Consider the following 18,659-nt stretch of genomic DNA (forward strand, 5'->3'; position numbering starts at 1 on the left):
TTTTATTTATTTATTCATGAGAGACAGAGAGAGAGAGAGAGAGAGAGAGAGAGAGAGAGAGAGAGAGAGAGAGAGGCAGAGGCAGAGGGAGAAGGCTCCCAAGGAGCAGGGAGCCCGATGCGGGACTCGATCCCAGGACTCCAGGATCATGACCTGAGCCGAAGGCAGTCACTTAACCAACTGAGCCACCCAGGCGCCCTATCCTGGGAGTTCTAAGGTTGCTTAGGGTCAGCTACATTCATGAGAAAATATTAACTGAATGTGGTAATGACTATAATTTCAATTTACGTCATGGAAATTAAAGGAAAGGGGGCAAAGGAAAGAGAACAGAGTCTCTTCTGGGGAAGGAGCTGAAGTGGAGATGAAGGGGCCACTAAGGAGTGGCTGGGAGAGAAAAGGTATAAGGAAGACTGCACCTGAGCCACTTCCACCACCATAGTTTCGTACTTTTTTGCTTCCAAATATTGTCTGGCTTTCCAGTGTGACAACATGAAAACAGATAATGGAAAAAATATACTTAAAAAATAAAGCTCAGGGAGGAAACTTCCCTGACCCCCTCTATTTTTCCTGCCCCAACCCAAGTGCTTTTTAGTGACACTCATGCTCAAATATAATTAATATGGAGAGAGAAAATTCTGCCAGAAGAATTTCTTCTTGGATAGGTTCTATAGCTGGTTTGAACAAAAGGGATACCACAGACAGAAAATGGAGAAGAAAGCGAGGTTAACCGTAGCCTCTCCCTTGGAGATAAGGTTTAAATCAGGAGTTGGCTGTAACCCAGAATGCTAGGTTCAGAAAATGAAGTCTGACTGGACTTACGAGTAAAGGTGAGAGGAGTACAGCTGCCTTCTGGCTGGGATTTTTTAGAAAAGGAATCGAAAGCCAAGGAACTCACGGAGATGTATGTATTTGCCAGCTGTGCCCATCCAAACAAGTCCACGAGTCTGTACAGGCTGGCAAGCTTACAGCGGGTAAGCTTTTCTCCCTTCACGTATGAGGCTGTATCTGCCCCAGGAAGGTCACTGATAGGTGTGACCATGCCGAGACCTAAAAGGAAAAGTTGTGGAGAGAGATTCACGTCAAGGAACGCGGTACCTGGAAGCAGCCTGAGTCTGCGAGTGCTCCAGCCTTGTAAATAATGATGTGAAACTTCTCAGCCCACACAACGTTCCTTAGCTTATCTTCCTTCACATGAGTACCCGGAGAGCAAAAATGCGCATCAGCAATCTTCGCTATTTCGTCTAGTACTGGACTTGTGAGGGAGGGACTTGGTAGGAAAATGGTCACATGATCCTAATGGCCAAGGTGTTATCAATACTGACATTATTGCTAATTTTATGATGAAAAGATCTCAACAGAAAGCCACTTTTCTAACAGTCCTTTTGATATTCAAAAAAAAATTATTTAAGATAGAGAAGAATGCATTCAAACTGGTCTGCCTTTAGCCATCACTAAGCAACAAAACCTAGTCTTGGGCTTTCGTGACCCAACCGCTAACTTCAACTGTGACCATGTTCCACTTTCTCACATTTACCACCTCTTCCTTGGAATTCTTCTGCAGGCCTGTGTGACACAGCCTGGACCTCCCATTCCCCTTTCATCTGTTGCTTCCTTCTCCTCCAACCAGCTCTCCTCCCTTCTGCCCTCTGTGGCTCCTTCCCAAAGCTCAGTCCCCCACTATGCTCCCCTCTCATTTTACTTTTCCCCAGGAAAACACTACAGACTCTTGAATTTTCATTGTCACTTCTGTGTGGAAGACACCCTAATCTTTACCTGTGACTAGGGCCTCCTGCCCACCCTCCAGCCTGCTGCTTCTAACGGCCTGCAACGCAACAACATACAGATTAAAAAGGTCTAAAAGCAATTTTATCTCCCTGCTTTTTCTGACCTTCTCACTCCTCCTCAGTCTTCTGATGTGCTGGTACTACAATTCCCACAGTCTCACACAGGAAGTAACCTTCCCTGGGCCACCAAACGTAATTCATCACCATGTTCCGTCATCCTTTGCCTTCCAGGTTTCCTCATCTTCCATCCCTGAGTTCGCCTCACATGTAATGCTTTCAATAGGCCGCCTCATTTTGTCCTTGCCTGTAGCCCCTCTCTTTGTAAATCCATTCTATATAAAGTCATCTTTTGCCTCACTACTCCCCTGCTCAAAGTTTTGCAAAAGCCCAACGTGAAGGCCTACAAGGGCCCAGGAGATTCACGTAAGGGCCGAAACTGGGCCTGCTGCAACTTGTAGGCACTAGAGAGGGCACAAGCCTGGGCTGAAGGGGCAGCTGACGCTCTGCGATCGGCTGCTACCATGTGAGAGTCGGAGGTCGGGGCGAACATTTCAACAGAAGTCTCAAGTCAACACTCGAATGTGAGAGCTTCTCAAATGTTCTGAACTAATTCAAAGAGTTTCAATATGTAAGCCATACATTCAAAACAGTATAATTTTTAACAAAATTTCAGAGGCAGCTGTGAATTGATCTCTCACTCTCCCTGCCAATGTTAACTTCTACTTTCCACAACACAACATAAATTTTCCAGCCAAACTGGCTGATTTCTAGTCCCTGACCTCTGAACCATGGAACACAAATCTCCTACTGCCATGCCTTTGTATAATCCAGCCAGCAACTTTGGCAGCTCAGCTCCTCTTTCCTGCTATGATATCTAGGACACTCACAGGATAGCTCCTCTTATTATTCCGGTCTTCCCCGACCTGTCTTCCTCTTCCAATTTTCGAAATTTTCTCTTCAGACTCTTTTCTTTCCTGCTTATACCCCCTTGAATGATTATTTAATCAACGTACACAGCTACGAGTAATACTTCTTTATGTCCATCTTCCAAGCCACTCCCTTAAGCTCTAGGACTGTATTTCCAACTGTGGCCATGTCTTGGCAGCTCTTGGCAACTTTGGCATGCCTAAAGTTGAACTTCCTCCATTTCCCAAGCCAAAGAGATCCCCAACTCTGGACATTCCTATTTTTGTCTAATTATACCACAAAATTTCCCAGTTAATTCTTCACACAGAAACTATAGAGATCTTTCTACATCACCCTCCTGCTCAAAATGGCTTTTCAAAGTTAGAATAGAATCCAAACTTCCAACTCTGGCTGGGAAACCCTGCATAATTCAGCCTCTGCCTATGTTTCTGATCTCACTTTGTTCTACTTGTCGCCCCAAGCCCATGCTCTCCAGACATAATCTTTAATTTTTATTCCTTGAAGAGACCACCAAATTCTCATCTTGTTTCCACCTGACATTTGTACTTATTCCTTCTACCTGGAATGTTTTCTCTCGATCTTGGTATGGTTTGTTCCTTCTTACAGTTCAGATTTCAGTTTAAATGTCACCTTCTCAGAGAGATTCTCCCTCATCATCCTATCTAAAATAGTTACCTAGTTCCTCCTATCAAATCACCATCTATTAATTATTTGCACAGCACTTCCTATTATCTGACCATTTTCTTTAGTCTATTTTCTGTCTCCACAAGCACAGGAAACTTTGCCCATCTTGTTTATCACTGTATTCCCTATTTCTAACAGGGTGCTTGGAACATAATAGATACTCAATATTACCGAAAGAGCAAAAACAAACTAGCTCTACCTTCAAATTTTTCTGTTCCTTCTTATAGAAAGTTTCTCCCAAGCTAGAAGAGTGATTTTGGAACTCATAGTTCTTCTCCCACTCCATCCCCACAATACCACATCAAACCTGTCACTAAGTCTTCTCTACTCTTCCTTGGTGATGCCTTTCTCATTGATCTCTTCCTTTTTGTACCCACACTCCTATTTTAGTTCAAACACTTACACATCACACTGGGACTCTTTCAAAAGTTTTTTTAAACAGTATGTATGTGCCAACATGCTGGTCCACTGTGAGTTCTATAAACACACCCTAACCTTAGCATGTTTCCATCATCATGTCTCTTTTTATGCCATTCCTCTATTTTGGAAAGTACTTGAATTCACTGACTCCTACTTATAAATCTTTAACCAAAAAGAAACAAAGAAAGGAAGAAATGAAGGAAGAGAAGGAAAATGAAAGAAAAGAAAAAGACAATCCTTTGACTCTAACATGAAGCAGTCCCTGACAGTACCTTCTGGCACTCCATATCTGTTCTGGTATTGCAGTGAGTTCTGTACATATCTTGCTGAGATATAAAGTGCTTATAGTGTTCAGCTCACCAAACTGGTGCTCTCACCAAAAAGCTATTATTAAATGAATAAAATGTCTTCATTCCTCTTTCATACCAAATTCTAACTACTCCATCTTCAAAAGCCTGGTTAGTTCAGGCCTCTCTTTTTCCATAGTTTTCTCAGTCCACTTCAGCCAACAATCAATTCCAACTCTGAGTTCATAGCCTTTTAAAAGGTCATTGGACAATTTCTTATGAACTGCTTTGTAAGTTTTTCTTCTATAGTTATCTTGCAGTTATAATCATTTTTGCATTCATGGAATGTCTCCTCAACCAAAAATATACATTTATCTAGGACAGGGCCCTTGTCTTATAACTATTTTATAATCTTACAAAGTCTAGTAAATGCCTGGTTGGGAAGAAAAGGTAAGAGATTTTAACACTTTGTTACTCTAAGTATTAGACATTATAAACTTAAGGACTGAACCAGAGCAGAGTAGGCTGCCAGAGATGTACAGTGTTCAAAGTAGAGAAAAAAATCATAATTTTTTAAGCTTCCCAAAACTATTTAAACGACATCGATGGAACTAGAGGGTGTTATGCTGAGTGAAATAAGCCAGAGAAAGACAATTATCATATAATCTCACTGATATGTGGAATTTAAGAAACAAGGCAGAGGATCATAGGGGAAGAGAGGAAAAATGAAACAAGACAAAACCAGAGAGGGAGACAAACCATAAGAGACTCTTAATCTTAGGAAACAAACTGAGCGTTGCTGGAGGGGAGGGGAGTAGGGGGATGGCGTAACTGGGTGATGGACATTAAGGAGGGCACCTGATGTAATGAGCACTGGGTATTATATAAGACTGATGAATCACTGACCTCTACCTCTGAAACCAATAATACATTATATGTTAATTGAATTAAAATAAAAATTAAAAAAAATTAATAAACTTTCCAAAACTGACGTACTGAGGGGAGGTGAAGTAAAGCCTGAGAAAGAATTGGCCATGATGTAATCTGCGATCTGCTGTAATGCCAGCAATCCAGTTGGGTTGTGGCCTTTCTTCATCTGTTCTTGAATAAGGCATTCCAGGTCTTCCCGAAAGGCCTGAAACACATAAAAATAACCACTGAGCACATATACCTCACTTGGAGCAGAACGATCCAAACATAACTTTCTCTATAATCAATCTTTTCCCCATCCTTCTTTTAAATAAGCTTTCATCTACACTACTTTAAAACAGATATAAAACAAAATAATAAAGCACTGAAAGCAGCAGCAAGAAGCGCGCTTTCAGGGGAGGGAAAAATCGTTAGGAATTCTTAATCTCAAAGAAAATGAGCTACTATAACATCTACAACAGACAGATATAGATGAAACAACCCTGTTAACAATATGGAACTAGAGTACCAAGTATAGACTGATGGAAACAGAGAGCCATTCCTTGTCTAGCAGCCTCATTATCTAGGTTAGGCTAGAGTCCGTATTTGAACGGGACAAGGCTCTGACTACAGACTGCCTCACAGCAGAAGTCTTCACTAAGACATACTAAGTATATCACGGCTTCCATTTTATGATTTCCACTGCAATCCCCTAGCTCCACAAACACTGAAAGCAAACTGATAAGAGTGGAGAACTGATTATTCCCCTTCTGCAACACTGTGCTAAAGAAAGGACATTTTTCCCCCAACTTTGGGTACTGTATGTTCCTGTTCTCGAATTCTGCTGTATCTTTTCTTTTGCGGGCATATCTACATGTGTCAGAAACTGTTTATATAAATAAGAATTCTGAACATTAAGAGAAATTCTCTATTCTAACCCTTGAGTTGCTAATATGATTCATCATCTGAAACCTCTCAAATTGCTTGAATTGAAATCATTCATTTTTATTTCCATAACACCCGACCAAAACTTATTAAATTCATTATTTGTTCTCTTGCTCAAGCCTTTTTTCATTCATTTTAAACATGAAAGCTCTTGCGATATAAATTCTCTAAACCTTGCTCTTGGTTACATGTGAAGCAGAATGCCTGCCAGAAATTAAGTTCAATTTTTTCCCACTTCACCTAAAAGGGAGAAGGTAGAAAACTGCCTTGGAATCACTACCTCCAAGAAGAGTACATACTAACCCCTTGAAGATCACTGGAATAATCTTCATCAGAGGGTGAATTTCCTTTGAGTCACCAACAGTAGCCTTCCTTGTAAGGCTGGGAATAAGATCTCCTGGAGTCCCTGCTTAGATGTAGCCTTGCTTAGAGGATAGCTGAATAACTCAGAGGTTTTCAGAAAGGACTTCTTAAAAAAAAAAAAAAAAAAAGGCATAGGAACCCCATGGAGGAAAGGAGAAATGTGGTTTGAAGCTATGAGGTTGCAGATATTAAGACCAGTCCTGACTCAATGCTTGTGTTGCTTTCAGAACAATAGTTGAGAGGTATCTGTGATGTGAAGAGCTGAGTGCTAACCGCTGTAATCTTGGGAGCTCAACCATGGAGCACCATGCAACACCCTAACTGAGCTTAGCACAGGAAGAGGGAGGTCATCCTTCCCTAATGCACCATGGCGGCCTGTACAGGCATCTGGGTCAACAATGAATCTGTATCTTCTATTGGACAGAGTAAGAGTAGTTTTCAACGCCAGGGAGGTCCAGTGGCCATGGGCTGTATACACTTTAGCATGACTCACATACGCACATGCAGACATATGTACACACCACATTTTGGATATAGAAGTCACTGATGAACCCTTGTGAACTATGTAAGCCACTGACGTTCTTGGGACAGCTTAGAGGGGAGTAGAAATTCCAAGAGGAAGATGCTGTATTTTCTACTAATACAGCAGGTGGATGTTTGAGTGATTTAAAAAGTACTAGTGACCAGGGGCACCTGGATGGTGCAGTTAGGCATACGACTCTTGGTTTCGGCTCAGGTCGTGACCTTGGGGTTGTGGGATCAAGCTTCATGTTGGGCTGTGCGCTCAGCACAGAGTCCAGTTCAGATTCTCTCTCCCTCGCCCTCTGCCCCTCCCACTTGTGCTCTCTCTCTCTCAAATAAATAAATAAATCTTAAAAAAAAATACTAGTGACTATATTTGAATTCTGAGTTCATGGAACAGTTTATACCAGTTAAACATGGTTTTTCTTTTACAAATTTGAGGCTTGTTAAATTTAAATCATCAGCACAATTATACAAATTCTAAACATCTAATTCCATTGACTGTACCTAGTTCATTTAAATATATGATTTAAACCACAGAAACTATCCTATAAAATATCCCTTACAAAGACACATTACACTGATCAGAAGACTCCATTTCTAAGACTTAGTGAACATAAAGTGGTTGTGAGCTTCATACAGATGAGTAACATGAGTATTTTACCATATTTAAGGCTGAAAGGAAATGAATCTTCTATATATACTCATTTACCTTTATATAAACTATAGAAAACTTCTGGACATTGGAAATGGGCCAGTTGACTCTTCTGAAACTGTATTTTCCCTTCAAAACCAAATCCTGTTTAAACTTTCCTTCAGCTGAAAGCAGCTATAACCAATATTCTTTTATTCAGTAAAATAATAATTAATAATAATACCTACAATGTGTATCACTCATGATTTACACTGCAATAGCTCTGAGAAATGGGCATCGAGTACCCCACCTCACAATGTTCCAGGAAGAATTTAAGACAGATTCCATAGATTAAAATTATACAAAAACAAATATAGGTTAGAAAAATTAAGCTAAGGAAGAAATACGCATAAGGAGATTAGTCAGAGCCAGGAAGGAGGTTAAGATACAAAGTACATGCTATAAAACTGTAGGCATTTGCTAGAGATTGGCCAAATTTTATCTAAACTCTCTAGCAGCCAACATGAATTAAGATAATCTGCTCAGTATGCTGATATACAATGGCTTTAAGATTAAAAACCAACCAGTTGTTCAAGAGAATCACAACTATTTATAAACTGATGAGACACTTCTGCTGGGTGGGATGAGAAAGCTAAATAAGAAAGGTCGAAAAATTTGTCCAAGGCAGTAATTGTCCAAGGCAAAAACTCAGGCCAAATGCTATTTTCATTAGTGAAAATGCTTTTTCCACTTTCATACATCCCACAATATGGTGGGCACCACCCTAAAATTTTGGGATGATCCACAGTGTCATAATGGGAGATATATAAGTCCTCTAAAATCAGTTAAGAGAAAAATATGAATTTCCCCCATAAGGCTAGTGAATAGCTTCTACACAGTATAGGAAAATAATTTTCAAAGTAAATGAAATTTCCCTAGCCTTTTTATACAGTTGTAAGTGCTTCAACAGATAAGAATTCTTCTATAACAAAGGATTTATTATTTTGTCATGAACATTTATAACTCATTAATGTTTCAAATATTTTTGAAATATTATTCAGATAACTACCTAAGTCATAAGACATTATAAAAACTAATGATAAAGAAATTATTTCAGCTGGTTTTAAAAATGTATCTATAAACATAGTAAGCTTTAAAATATTGTATTAAAATAAAAACATACTTATCTTTATGATGACAGTTAATCATATTTCTACTAAAATCCAATGTTAATATAATAATCCTTTATAGCTGATTCATTTGAATCTCACAACAAAGTCCTGAGATAGGCAATGATTTGTTCAAGGTTGCACAGCTAATAAGTAAATGGAGTAAAGGTTGAAATCTGGAACTCTCAGCTGGGCACAGAATCTTTCCCTAATTTTATAGGAGATGCGTTGTATCACAGAAACCAAATACAACTAATAAGGCAGCAGGCACGTTGTGATCAGAAATACAGAGTAAACTTCTTAGGCTAGATTAGAGCATTATGTTGTAATGATGGAGCAAAAAATTTATATAGCGGCAGATGATGATGATCCACAAGTACCAAAGTACTTGCCCTCTTATAGCTGGGACTTCTCCCATCAAAGCAGAATGAAAAACTAATTTATACACAGGGCAGCAAGGTGGGCTTCTAAAATCAGATTAAACCAACAATTCCCTAGACTGTCCACTAGAGGAGTCAGGTTAAAACATCAAACAACATATATATAAAGCCACAGCATAAACCATGTCTTCTCTATCTCTTTGAAACAGAACAGAGGAGGTCGTGGGAGTTTTTACACCTTGAATGCATGAATACATGAACATGAATAAGCCAGACTGCCATCAGGATGATAGATTCTTTGGAGACCTTCAAGAAAACCAAAATATAGTCTAAGGAATTGTGATTATATAATCTTCCAAGTGTTGCCATAAAATGCTTTCACTCAGCAATGCTGTATATAACTCATGCATACAATTTTCACAAAAATACTTGCCTGCTATGTGCTAGTCATTACATGGCTTGCTTTTATGTTATTTAATTGTCACAACAACCCCACAAGGTTCATTTTACCAACGAGGAAACTGAAGCTCAAGTTAAGTGAGTTTCCTATGTCACATAGCTAATGTGTGGTGGTGAACCCAGATCCAAAGCAAGCACCATGTGCATATATGTACATATAAAAACATTCATATAAACAGATTAAAACTGGAAGTGATGAGAAAATGGGCCGACTCCTAACAGGCCAAGATGGTCTGGTACTCCAGGATCTCTATAATCTGTCATATAACATTTTGGCTATATCTACCGTTACTACCTTATGCTCTGGTTTAGCCTATGAGGTTTGCTCATCACTCTCTGATCACAACCTGTACTTTTCTATCCCTGCTCACTCTATTTCACCAAAGGGAAATGCTGGCTTCCTCTGTTCCTCTACCTAATCAGTTCTCAACCTTTATCTAACACTCATCTTAAATGCCACCTTCTTCTTGAAGTCTCTCCTTTAATCACCCAATTAGATGGGATCTCCCAATTTCTTCTCTTTCCATCCTTCTCTAAATTCTTTTAACATTTACCTTTACTACACTTAGGGTACCTGTCATAAGATTGTGATTTACTTTTCCTACTCTACTACACCATGATATTGAATGGTTGGGACTGTGATTTTCACATTGCTAGAGTCTGAGTGTCTAGTTCAATACTCAATTAATAAAATAGTAAATTAGAGTCTTTCTTTTTTTTTTTTTAAAGATTTTATTTATTTATTTGAGAGAGGGAGAGAGAGAGAGTGAATGAGCAGGGGGAGTCGCAGAAGGAGAGGGAGAGGGAGACTCCCCACTGAGCAGGGAGCCCGATGCGGGACTCAATCCCAGGACCCTGGGATCATGACCTGAGCCAAAGGCAGAAGCTTAACTGACTGAGCCACCTAGGCAACTTGTTTTTCTTTTTCTTTTCCTAGAATACAAGGAAAGAAAGTAAAGAACCTGATCTCAATCTTGATTGAGTTAACGATAGCAAAATCCAGTTCAAAGGTTTTTAGCACTGAAATTTGAAGCTCTAGAAAAGCATCTTAAAAGTCTGTTACTTGAAGGAGAAATTCTTCCTGTGTAATTAGGTATGTACATCATCTAATGGGAGAAATGCATCTTTTTTTTTTTTTTTTTTTTTAGTAAGAAATGAATCTTCACTAAATGTCATAGATTTTTGAAAAGTCACAATTCTTCAACTCAAACAACAAAATTCTACTTGAAAACTTGGTTTGTCCCCAGAGCATTATAGTTTGGACAGCTCTCTCATTAGACACATGTCCAAAAAATCACTAGATGAGAAACAAAATGTTTAAGTTAAAAGAAGGTACCTTAAAAGCCTTATCTGAATCTTATACCCTTTCATTTTATACATCGTCTGTCAATACTGAGGGAGTGATCCCATAAACTCTGAATTCATAAGGTATGAATAAAAATAAACATGATTATAAAAACATGAAAGATTTGGAGGTAAGAGTATACTTTAAGTACAAACATACTCATGTATCCTATAAACCAAAGGTAGAATTATCTTGAAGTATCAGATCTTAGCTTCTGTATCTAGGATCAGAGCTTTTACAAGAAAGTGGTATTGGATTAAAGGTATTTTAAATTATAGAAAAGAGGACCAATTTGATAAAAGAAACTGACCTGATGCAATTATTTCAGTTAAGGCTAAAAAAAAATAAAATAAAATAAAAAAGAAAATAACATAGGCTGATTTGTAAATAATGTTTAACTTATGGACATTAAATAACAGAATGCTGGTAAATATCATAGATAGATTTTAAATATTCACATCTGGATGTTCTATCTCATAATAATTACTAGAGTGAAAAATTGGAGCAAAAAGAAAAAAAGACTACAGACTAGCATGCTGCTCCCAAGGCACCCTGCAATTATGTTATTAGATCTCTCCCAAAGTGGGATTAGGAGCATAACAAACTTACTTAGAATTTCTCCATTAAGAAATGTATTCATTTGGAAATAGATTACCACTGGTCCTGTTGAAAGGAGAAAAAACAAATAAACCAAGCTTTCTTTTGGATAGTCTTTGTCCTCAGCCTAAGTCTTAATTAATATGAAGCTAAAGGTTAGAATAGTATCTTTTTGTGATGCTGGCATGTAATAAAAACGCAAACAAAATTAATAAAGAATTCTTGTATCTTAAACTTCCAAAGCAACCAGATAAATCATGGTGCTTTTGATCAACTAATCTAATTAAGGTGTCCTGTTAACTTTTTTTTTTTATTAGAGAGTGAGGGGAGGAGGGACAGGGGGAGAGGGAAAGAGAGAATCTTAAGCAGGCTCCAACACCCAGCACGGAGCCTGATGTGGAGCTCAATCTCACAACCCTGACCTGAGCTGAAATTGAGAGTTCAGACGCTTAACCAACTAAGCCACACAGGCGCCCTCTGGTGCCCTGTTAACATTTTAGGCCTTACAGTGATATTCTAAAATGTATATGGCTTTGAAGTTTCTCCTATCTTCGATGTAAACTTGTAGCATTACACATTGCCCTATTAAGAAATGTTAGTGTGTCATGTGCCTGAGCTATCACCACCTATATACTCCTGTCGTTCTAACTTTCAGAGTAACATTGCACACTTCCATCAACCAGTCTAAACTGCTTCCCATAGTGGTAAGGTTTAAGAACGTTGATTCTTTTTCTGAAACCCACCAGATGTTTTCCATATTAGGTTGTCAAGTTCAGCAGGAGCTTGGTGGACAACATTCGAGTGTTTAATGACTCAAAGTCCACCCAGCTATTCATATAGCCATCCATCCAAGTATGTATGTGGAATTTTAACTAAATATCTACTATGCACAATGTCCTGTTAGTTTTTCAACTTAACATGCTTCTTTAATGTTGGTGAAGCATCATTTAGTTTCAACAGTTTGCCCTGGACACTTCATTCTGAGATAAGGGGGTTAATGATAATCTAGGGTCTCCATAGACATATGTATGAGGAGTATACTGGTCAAAGAAAACTTGTAGATTCTCCTTAGTGCATTAACAAGATCTCTAGCTAAACCTGGTTTAGGTTTTGACAAAAGACTGTGAAATTCCTAGAAAGAAGTAATACTTGGGAGTCAGGATGAGACGTTCTTTTCTCTTATTTTCTTAGCTGAAGGCAGTAAGGTACTGTGTTTGTCAACCAAATTTACAGACAGCAAAATGTCTTATGATTGAAAACTCTGCTTGTGTTGGGTTGAATTAATCTTAGCAACAGAATTTGACGATGAATAAAGCAATAATAATATATGGGTGGAGTTTTTTCATTGTTACTGAATGCTTTAAGTGGTACAGCCTACTGGTTAAGAGCATGAGTTTTGGAGTTTACACTCAGAGCCCAAACTTGTAAAAACTTCAGCAAGTTTTCTAAGACCTCTAAGTTTCAGTTTATTCATCTGTAAACTAGAGATATTAATACTTTTTTGATTGAGTTGTTTTGAGGATTAAATAGGATTTGATACATAACAGCTGCCCATAATAGGTGTTAATAGGGGGCTTAATTAAAAAAAGTATTATACTTTGCTTTTATTAGTTTTTCTATTTCCCTTTCTTCTCAAATAAACTCAATATTTTAAATAGAAGGCTTGCAAACCTGTTTCTTACAAATAAAAATTAGTAATATCTTTGATTTTGATTTTTTAAATATATAATGTATTGTTTCAGAGGTACAGGTCTGTGATTCATCGGTCTTACATAATACCCAGTGCTCATTATAAACATACCCTCCCCAATGTCCATCACCCAGCTACCCCTTCCGCCCACCCCACCTCCCAGCAACCCTCAGTTTGTTTCTTAAGAGTCTCTTATGGTTTGTCTCCCTCTCTGGTTTCATCTTGTTTCATTTTTTCCCCCCTCTTCCCCTGTGATCCTCTGCCTTATTTCTTAAATCCACATATCAGTGAGATCATATGATAAATTGTCTTTGATTGACTTATTTTGCTTAGCATAATAAACTCTAGTTCCATCCATGTCGTTGCAAATGGCAAGATCTCATTTTCTGATGGTTGCGTAATACTCCATTGTAGATATGTACCACATCTTTATCCATTCATCTATTGATGGACATCTGGGCTCTTTCCATAGTTTGGCTATTGTGGACACTGCTGCTACAGACATTGGGGAGCAAGTGTCCCTTCGGATCACTACATTTGTATCTTTGGGGTAAATATCCAGTGCAACTGCTGTGTCATAGGGCAGCTTTATTTTCAACTTTTTGAGGACCCTCCATACTGTTTTCCAGAGTGGCTGCACCAGCTTGCATTCCCACCAACAGTGTAGGAGGGTTCCCCTTTCTTTGCATCCTCACCAACATCTGTCATTTCCTGACTTGTTAATTTTAGCCATTCTGACTCGTGTGAGGTGGTATCTCATTGAGGTTTTGATTTGTATTTTCCTGATGCCGAGTGATGTTGAGCATTTTTTCATGTTGGCCATTTGGATGTGTTCTTTGTAGAAATGTCTGTTCATGTCTTCTGCCCATTTCTTGATTGGATTATTTGTTCTTTGGGTGTTGAGTTTGATAAGTTCTTTATAGATTTTGGATACTAGCCCTTTATCTGATATGTCATTTGCAAATATCTTCTCCCATTCTGTCGGTTGTTTTTGCTGTTTCCTTTGCTGTGCAAAAGCTTTCATCTTGATGAAGTCCCAATAGTTCATTTTTGCCCTTGCTTCCCTTGCCTTTGGAGACATGTCTAGCAAGAAGTTGCTGCGGCCAAGGTCAAAGAGGTTGCTGTGGCCAAGATTGAAGAGGTTGCTGCCTGTGTTCTCCTCAAGATTCTGATGGAATTCTGTCTCACATTTAAGTCTTTCATCCATTTTGAGTCTATTTTTGTGTGTGATATAAGGAAATGGTCCAGTTTCATTCTTCTGCATGCGGATGTCCAATTTTCTCAACACCATTTTTGAAGAGACTGTCTTTTTTTCCATTGGACATTCTTTCCTGCTTTGTCAAAGATTAGTTGACCACAGAATTGAGGGTCCATTTCTGGGCTCTCTATTCTGTTCTACCGATCTATGTGTCTGTTTTGTGCCAGTACCATACTGTCTTGATGATTACAGCTTTGTAATAGAGCCTGAGTCTGGCACTGTGATGCAACCAGCTCTGGTTTTCTTTTTCAACATTCCTTTGGCTATTCGGGGTCTTTTCTGGTTCCATACAAATTTCAGGATTATTTGTTCCAGTTCTGTTGATGATATTTTGATAGGGATTGCACTGAATGTGTAGATTGCTGTTGGTAGCATAGACATTTTAACAATACTTGTTCTTCCAATCCATGAGCATGGAATGTTTTTCCATTTCTTTGTGTCTTCCTCAGTTTCTTCCATGAGTATTCTAAAGTTTTTGGAGTTGATTTTGATCTTTATTAGTTATGGGTTTTGTCTAACAGAGTGAACCCCAATATCATAGAAGACACATAGGTTTTTAAGAGAATTATATTTGCAGAAACACTGCAAGCTTGGGCATAAAGGAACAAAGGTAGTTCCAAAAGAAAAGAGGTCTTTGAACCTTAAGCCTCTATAAGAAGGAAGAAGGCTGAGGAAAAAAAACAACCACAGGCTACCATTCAAAGAAAAGGAAAGATGATTCAGGGGGTAGAATGAAAAGCCCAGAGGGCAGAGCCACTAGCTAGAGAGTCACCCCCTTGGAAGTAGAAGGACTGGGTCTTCATCAAGGGAACTTCCAAACATTTGCCCAGATGGATTTCACAACTGCTATGGACCAGTTATTCCTTTGCACCCCTAATTTCCTTTTTGAACAGGAATGTGTTTCCCCACCACTGGCTGTGTGTGAGGGCAGATAACTTGTCTCTTTAGTTCTCTGGTGTATAGAATTGAGAGGACTTGGGGCGCCTGAGTGGCTCAGTCGTTAAGCGTCTGCCTTCGGCTCAGGTCATGGTCCCAGGGTCCTGGGATCAAGTCCCACATCGGGCTCCTTGTTCTGCAGAGAGCCTGCTTCTCCCTCTCCCACTCTCCCTGCTTGTGTTCCTGCTCTCGCTGTCTCTGTCAAATAAAAATAGACAAAATCTAAAAAAAAAAAAAAAAAAATTTAGAGGACTTGTACTAAAGGAACTGTATTTAAGGAATCACACCTGAGGAGCATCATCTGCAGCTGGACCAGATTTAGTAAGATTCTGGATTCAGGAAAATAGTCTAATGAGATGAGACTTCTGCAGGGGTGTGAGGAGAGAGTGAGTGTATTTTCCATGTGGAAGGAAGTTAAATAAGTTGCGGCAGAGTGCAGTGCTTTTAAATTCAATTGTGATCAGAGAGTGGAAAATCCTCCTGTCAAAAGGTGGATATTAATTCCTCTCTCTTGTGTATGAGCTGAACTTAGTGACTCACTTCTAACTATAAATATGGTGGAAGTGATGGTGTTTAATGTCTGAGATTAAGTCATGAAATGCACTGCAGACTCCTCCTGGTTCTCTCGCAGATACATGCTCTGGAGGAGAACACTCAAATTGCCTCAGGTAAAGGTCCACGTGGCCAGGAACTGTGGCCCTTTGCCAATACCCACATGAGTGACCCATTTCAAGAGTGGAAACCTCCAGGCCAGTCAAGCCTTCAGATGACAGCAGCCCTGGATGATGTCTTGACTGCAACTTTGTGTAAGACCTTGAGCCAGAACCACTCAGCTAAGCTGCTCCTGAATTCCTGTCCCAGAGAAACGAAGAGATAATAAATGCTTGTTGTTTTAATTGTACAGTTTCAAGGTAATTTGTTATTTAGCAACAGATACTAACACAGGTCACCATGGGTTATATCCTTTGTTGTTTTAAAAGTTTGTTGTATTAAAAGAAATTTGACAACTGTTGTCCCAAAACAGAGAAGACAAAACTTACACACTTTTCTAAGTCTTTCACAAATGAGATTTTAAATTCACTAGCAAAGATCTAGGGAAAAGATGATCAATCCACAATTCTTTTCAATCTTCTCTGTTCCTATCTGGGCTGAAAATTACCTCTCGCTATGTGAATATGGAAATGACAATCGGTATGTCTGGCTTTTCCCGTAATTTCATTTAGTTCTCTAAGGCATAGGTGAAATTGATACTTCTAGCCAATTTACAAACGAAAATACATAGGTATAAAAAAAATTAGAACATCTACTCAAAGTTATGCTGTCTTTATTTAATGGAGAAATTAAAACGAAAGCCCTGGCAAGGAAATGCTGCTTAGTACTTTTTCCTTTTAAACGTTATAGTTAAAATTGAATGGTCCTTTTTGGAACATTTCTAAAAGAAATCTCAGTATTTAACAACTTTTAACAAAATTTGAATTTCATCTCATTCCCTGTTACTTTATACATGTTACTGTAATCATTTGGCAAATAAGTTAATTCTTAAAAGTGGGGTGTGTTTCTTTAGAAGAGGGAATATATCTATTTTAATCCAAATAATTAATGTGCCTTTCAAGTATTTATAAACACAGAGAGTTTAGGTTTGCATAAAAGAAGGCACTGAACATTTACTCCCTCATGATGAATCCTCTGGTTAATCTCCTTTCCATTGGGAAAGGATTTCTTTACGGGTTTATTTAAAGGATAGGTTTAAACTTAAGCTATACTTAAATTCTTCAAAGCTTGCACTGCTTTTATAACTTGTACTTGCTTTTATCTAGGTCACTGGTATAGCTGAATTACTCACGGTGGAATTCCCCTTTGGCTTTGGGCTCAACCTCTGTGATTAAATTCACAAGGGCACAACAAAAATGATTTACCAGGGCCACCTTAGGCAGTTCTATGCCTTGGTGCTTATTTTATTTATTTATTTTTTTTAAGATTTTATTTATTTATTTTGACAAAGAGAGAGAAAGCGAGAGAGGGAACACAAGCAGGGGGAGTGGGAGAGGGAGAAGCAGGCTTCCCGCTAAGCAGCAAGCCTGACGTGGGGCTCCATCCTAGGACCCTGGGATCATGACCTGAGCTGAAGGCAGAGGCTTAACGACTGAGCCACCCAGGCGCCCCTGCCTTGGTGTTTATTTTAGTACTGAAGATGAAAATCTAATATAATCCCAACATGGGCATCACGTGTCTATGTTTGCTGAACTCTACCTTATAGGGGTCCATGTTCTTCATTATGCATAAAGTTATTAATTCATTTTGCATCTTAAATCAAGCTATTCTCTCATTTTCCATCACTGATATATGACCTTTGCAATTCCACTAAGGGTTTGTAAGAAAACTAACAAATCACTTAAATATGATTTACAAAGTCTATATATTACTGTGCAGATAGAATTTTCAGCTTAAGTTTATAATCCACTTTTAATTTAGTTAGTTTGGTACGTATGCATATATGTGTGCCTGCATTAGGTGTACGTAACATTAGGCTGCCAAATCAAAGACCACCTCAAAAACCTTAAGTCTTCCTATGCTGCTCTGTGTGTCAAGGTACACAAAGAAAGAAGAAAATATGTGCATGGGATGTATCTAATTCACTTCTTGGTTCGCAACAATTCAGTCATTCCTTTCTTTTCTACACAGATACTCACTCTGAACTGGGTATCCTAGCTCGGCTGATCTTTTGAACTCCTCTAATGAAGTATTACACTCAGAAACCACACAAAGAAAATTTACACCACCAAGACGATAGTAGTTTGTTATTAAAGCTTTGCAAATTAAATATATAAATTAGGTGTTCATTTTACCTCTGAAAGATTGGGGGCAACTAGCAGTCACTCTTCCTGCACCCCCCTTCTAATGTGAGCATACTTTAAGATACCTCCTACCTCACTCTGTATCAAGGTTTCCAGAGAGAAGAAAGATTATAGCCTTCTAATTATTTCAACTCACAGGACTTTGCAGGATCTGAGTAACTCGTTTCCTCTGCTCCATCATATTGAAGTCTTGTCGTAGATCAGGAGACATGTTTCTTTCCCTAATATATTCTGGGTCATTTTCATTGATGCGGTCAAAATACCTCTCTTTGTGAGGCATGCTGGGAGGAGGAGGAGTAGTGACCACGCCTTGGCTGGCATCTGAACTCATGCTTCAAGTCAGCGACTCCCCTTGTTATCTGCATTAATAAACACAAACGAGGACATTCATGGTAAGTATTAAATTAGATTTTATGGAGGTCAAGCAGAGCTTTTTTTTTTTTTACCCAGAAAGTACCAGTGGCAACTTTCTTTAGAAAGTAGCTTCTCAAAAAA

General features: G+C 38.7%; 1 protein-coding gene across 5 annotated transcripts in view; it reads right to left on the bottom strand.

Moving 5' to 3' along the window:
- The window catches only part of ADD3 (adducin 3), a 120,921-nt gene that overhangs the window by 14,433 nt on the left and 87,829 nt on the right, over positions 1 to 18,659 (bottom strand). For all 5 annotated transcript variants that reach the window (XM_073904217.1, XM_025881136.2, XM_073904215.1 and 2 more), the window contains exons 2-4: positions 18,301 to 18,523; positions 5,099 to 5,237; positions 896 to 1,047 (exon numbers count right to left, since the gene is read on the bottom strand). In XM_073904217.1, coding sequence (XP_073760318.1) covers positions 896 to 1,047; positions 5,099 to 5,237; positions 18,301 to 18,495 — 486 coding nt within the window. In that variant the 5' untranslated portion in view covers positions 18,496 to 18,523. The remainder of the gene's footprint in view (positions 1 to 895; positions 1,048 to 5,098; positions 5,238 to 18,300; positions 18,524 to 18,659) is intronic.

Source organism: Callorhinus ursinus, unplaced genomic scaffold (assembly GCF_003265705.2).
Source record: "Callorhinus ursinus isolate GAN/ISIS: 27379988/994484 unplaced genomic scaffold, GSC_fseal_2.0 scaffold20, whole genome shotgun sequence".
Taxonomy (NCBI): domain Eukaryota; kingdom Metazoa; phylum Chordata; class Mammalia; order Carnivora; family Otariidae; genus Callorhinus; species Callorhinus ursinus.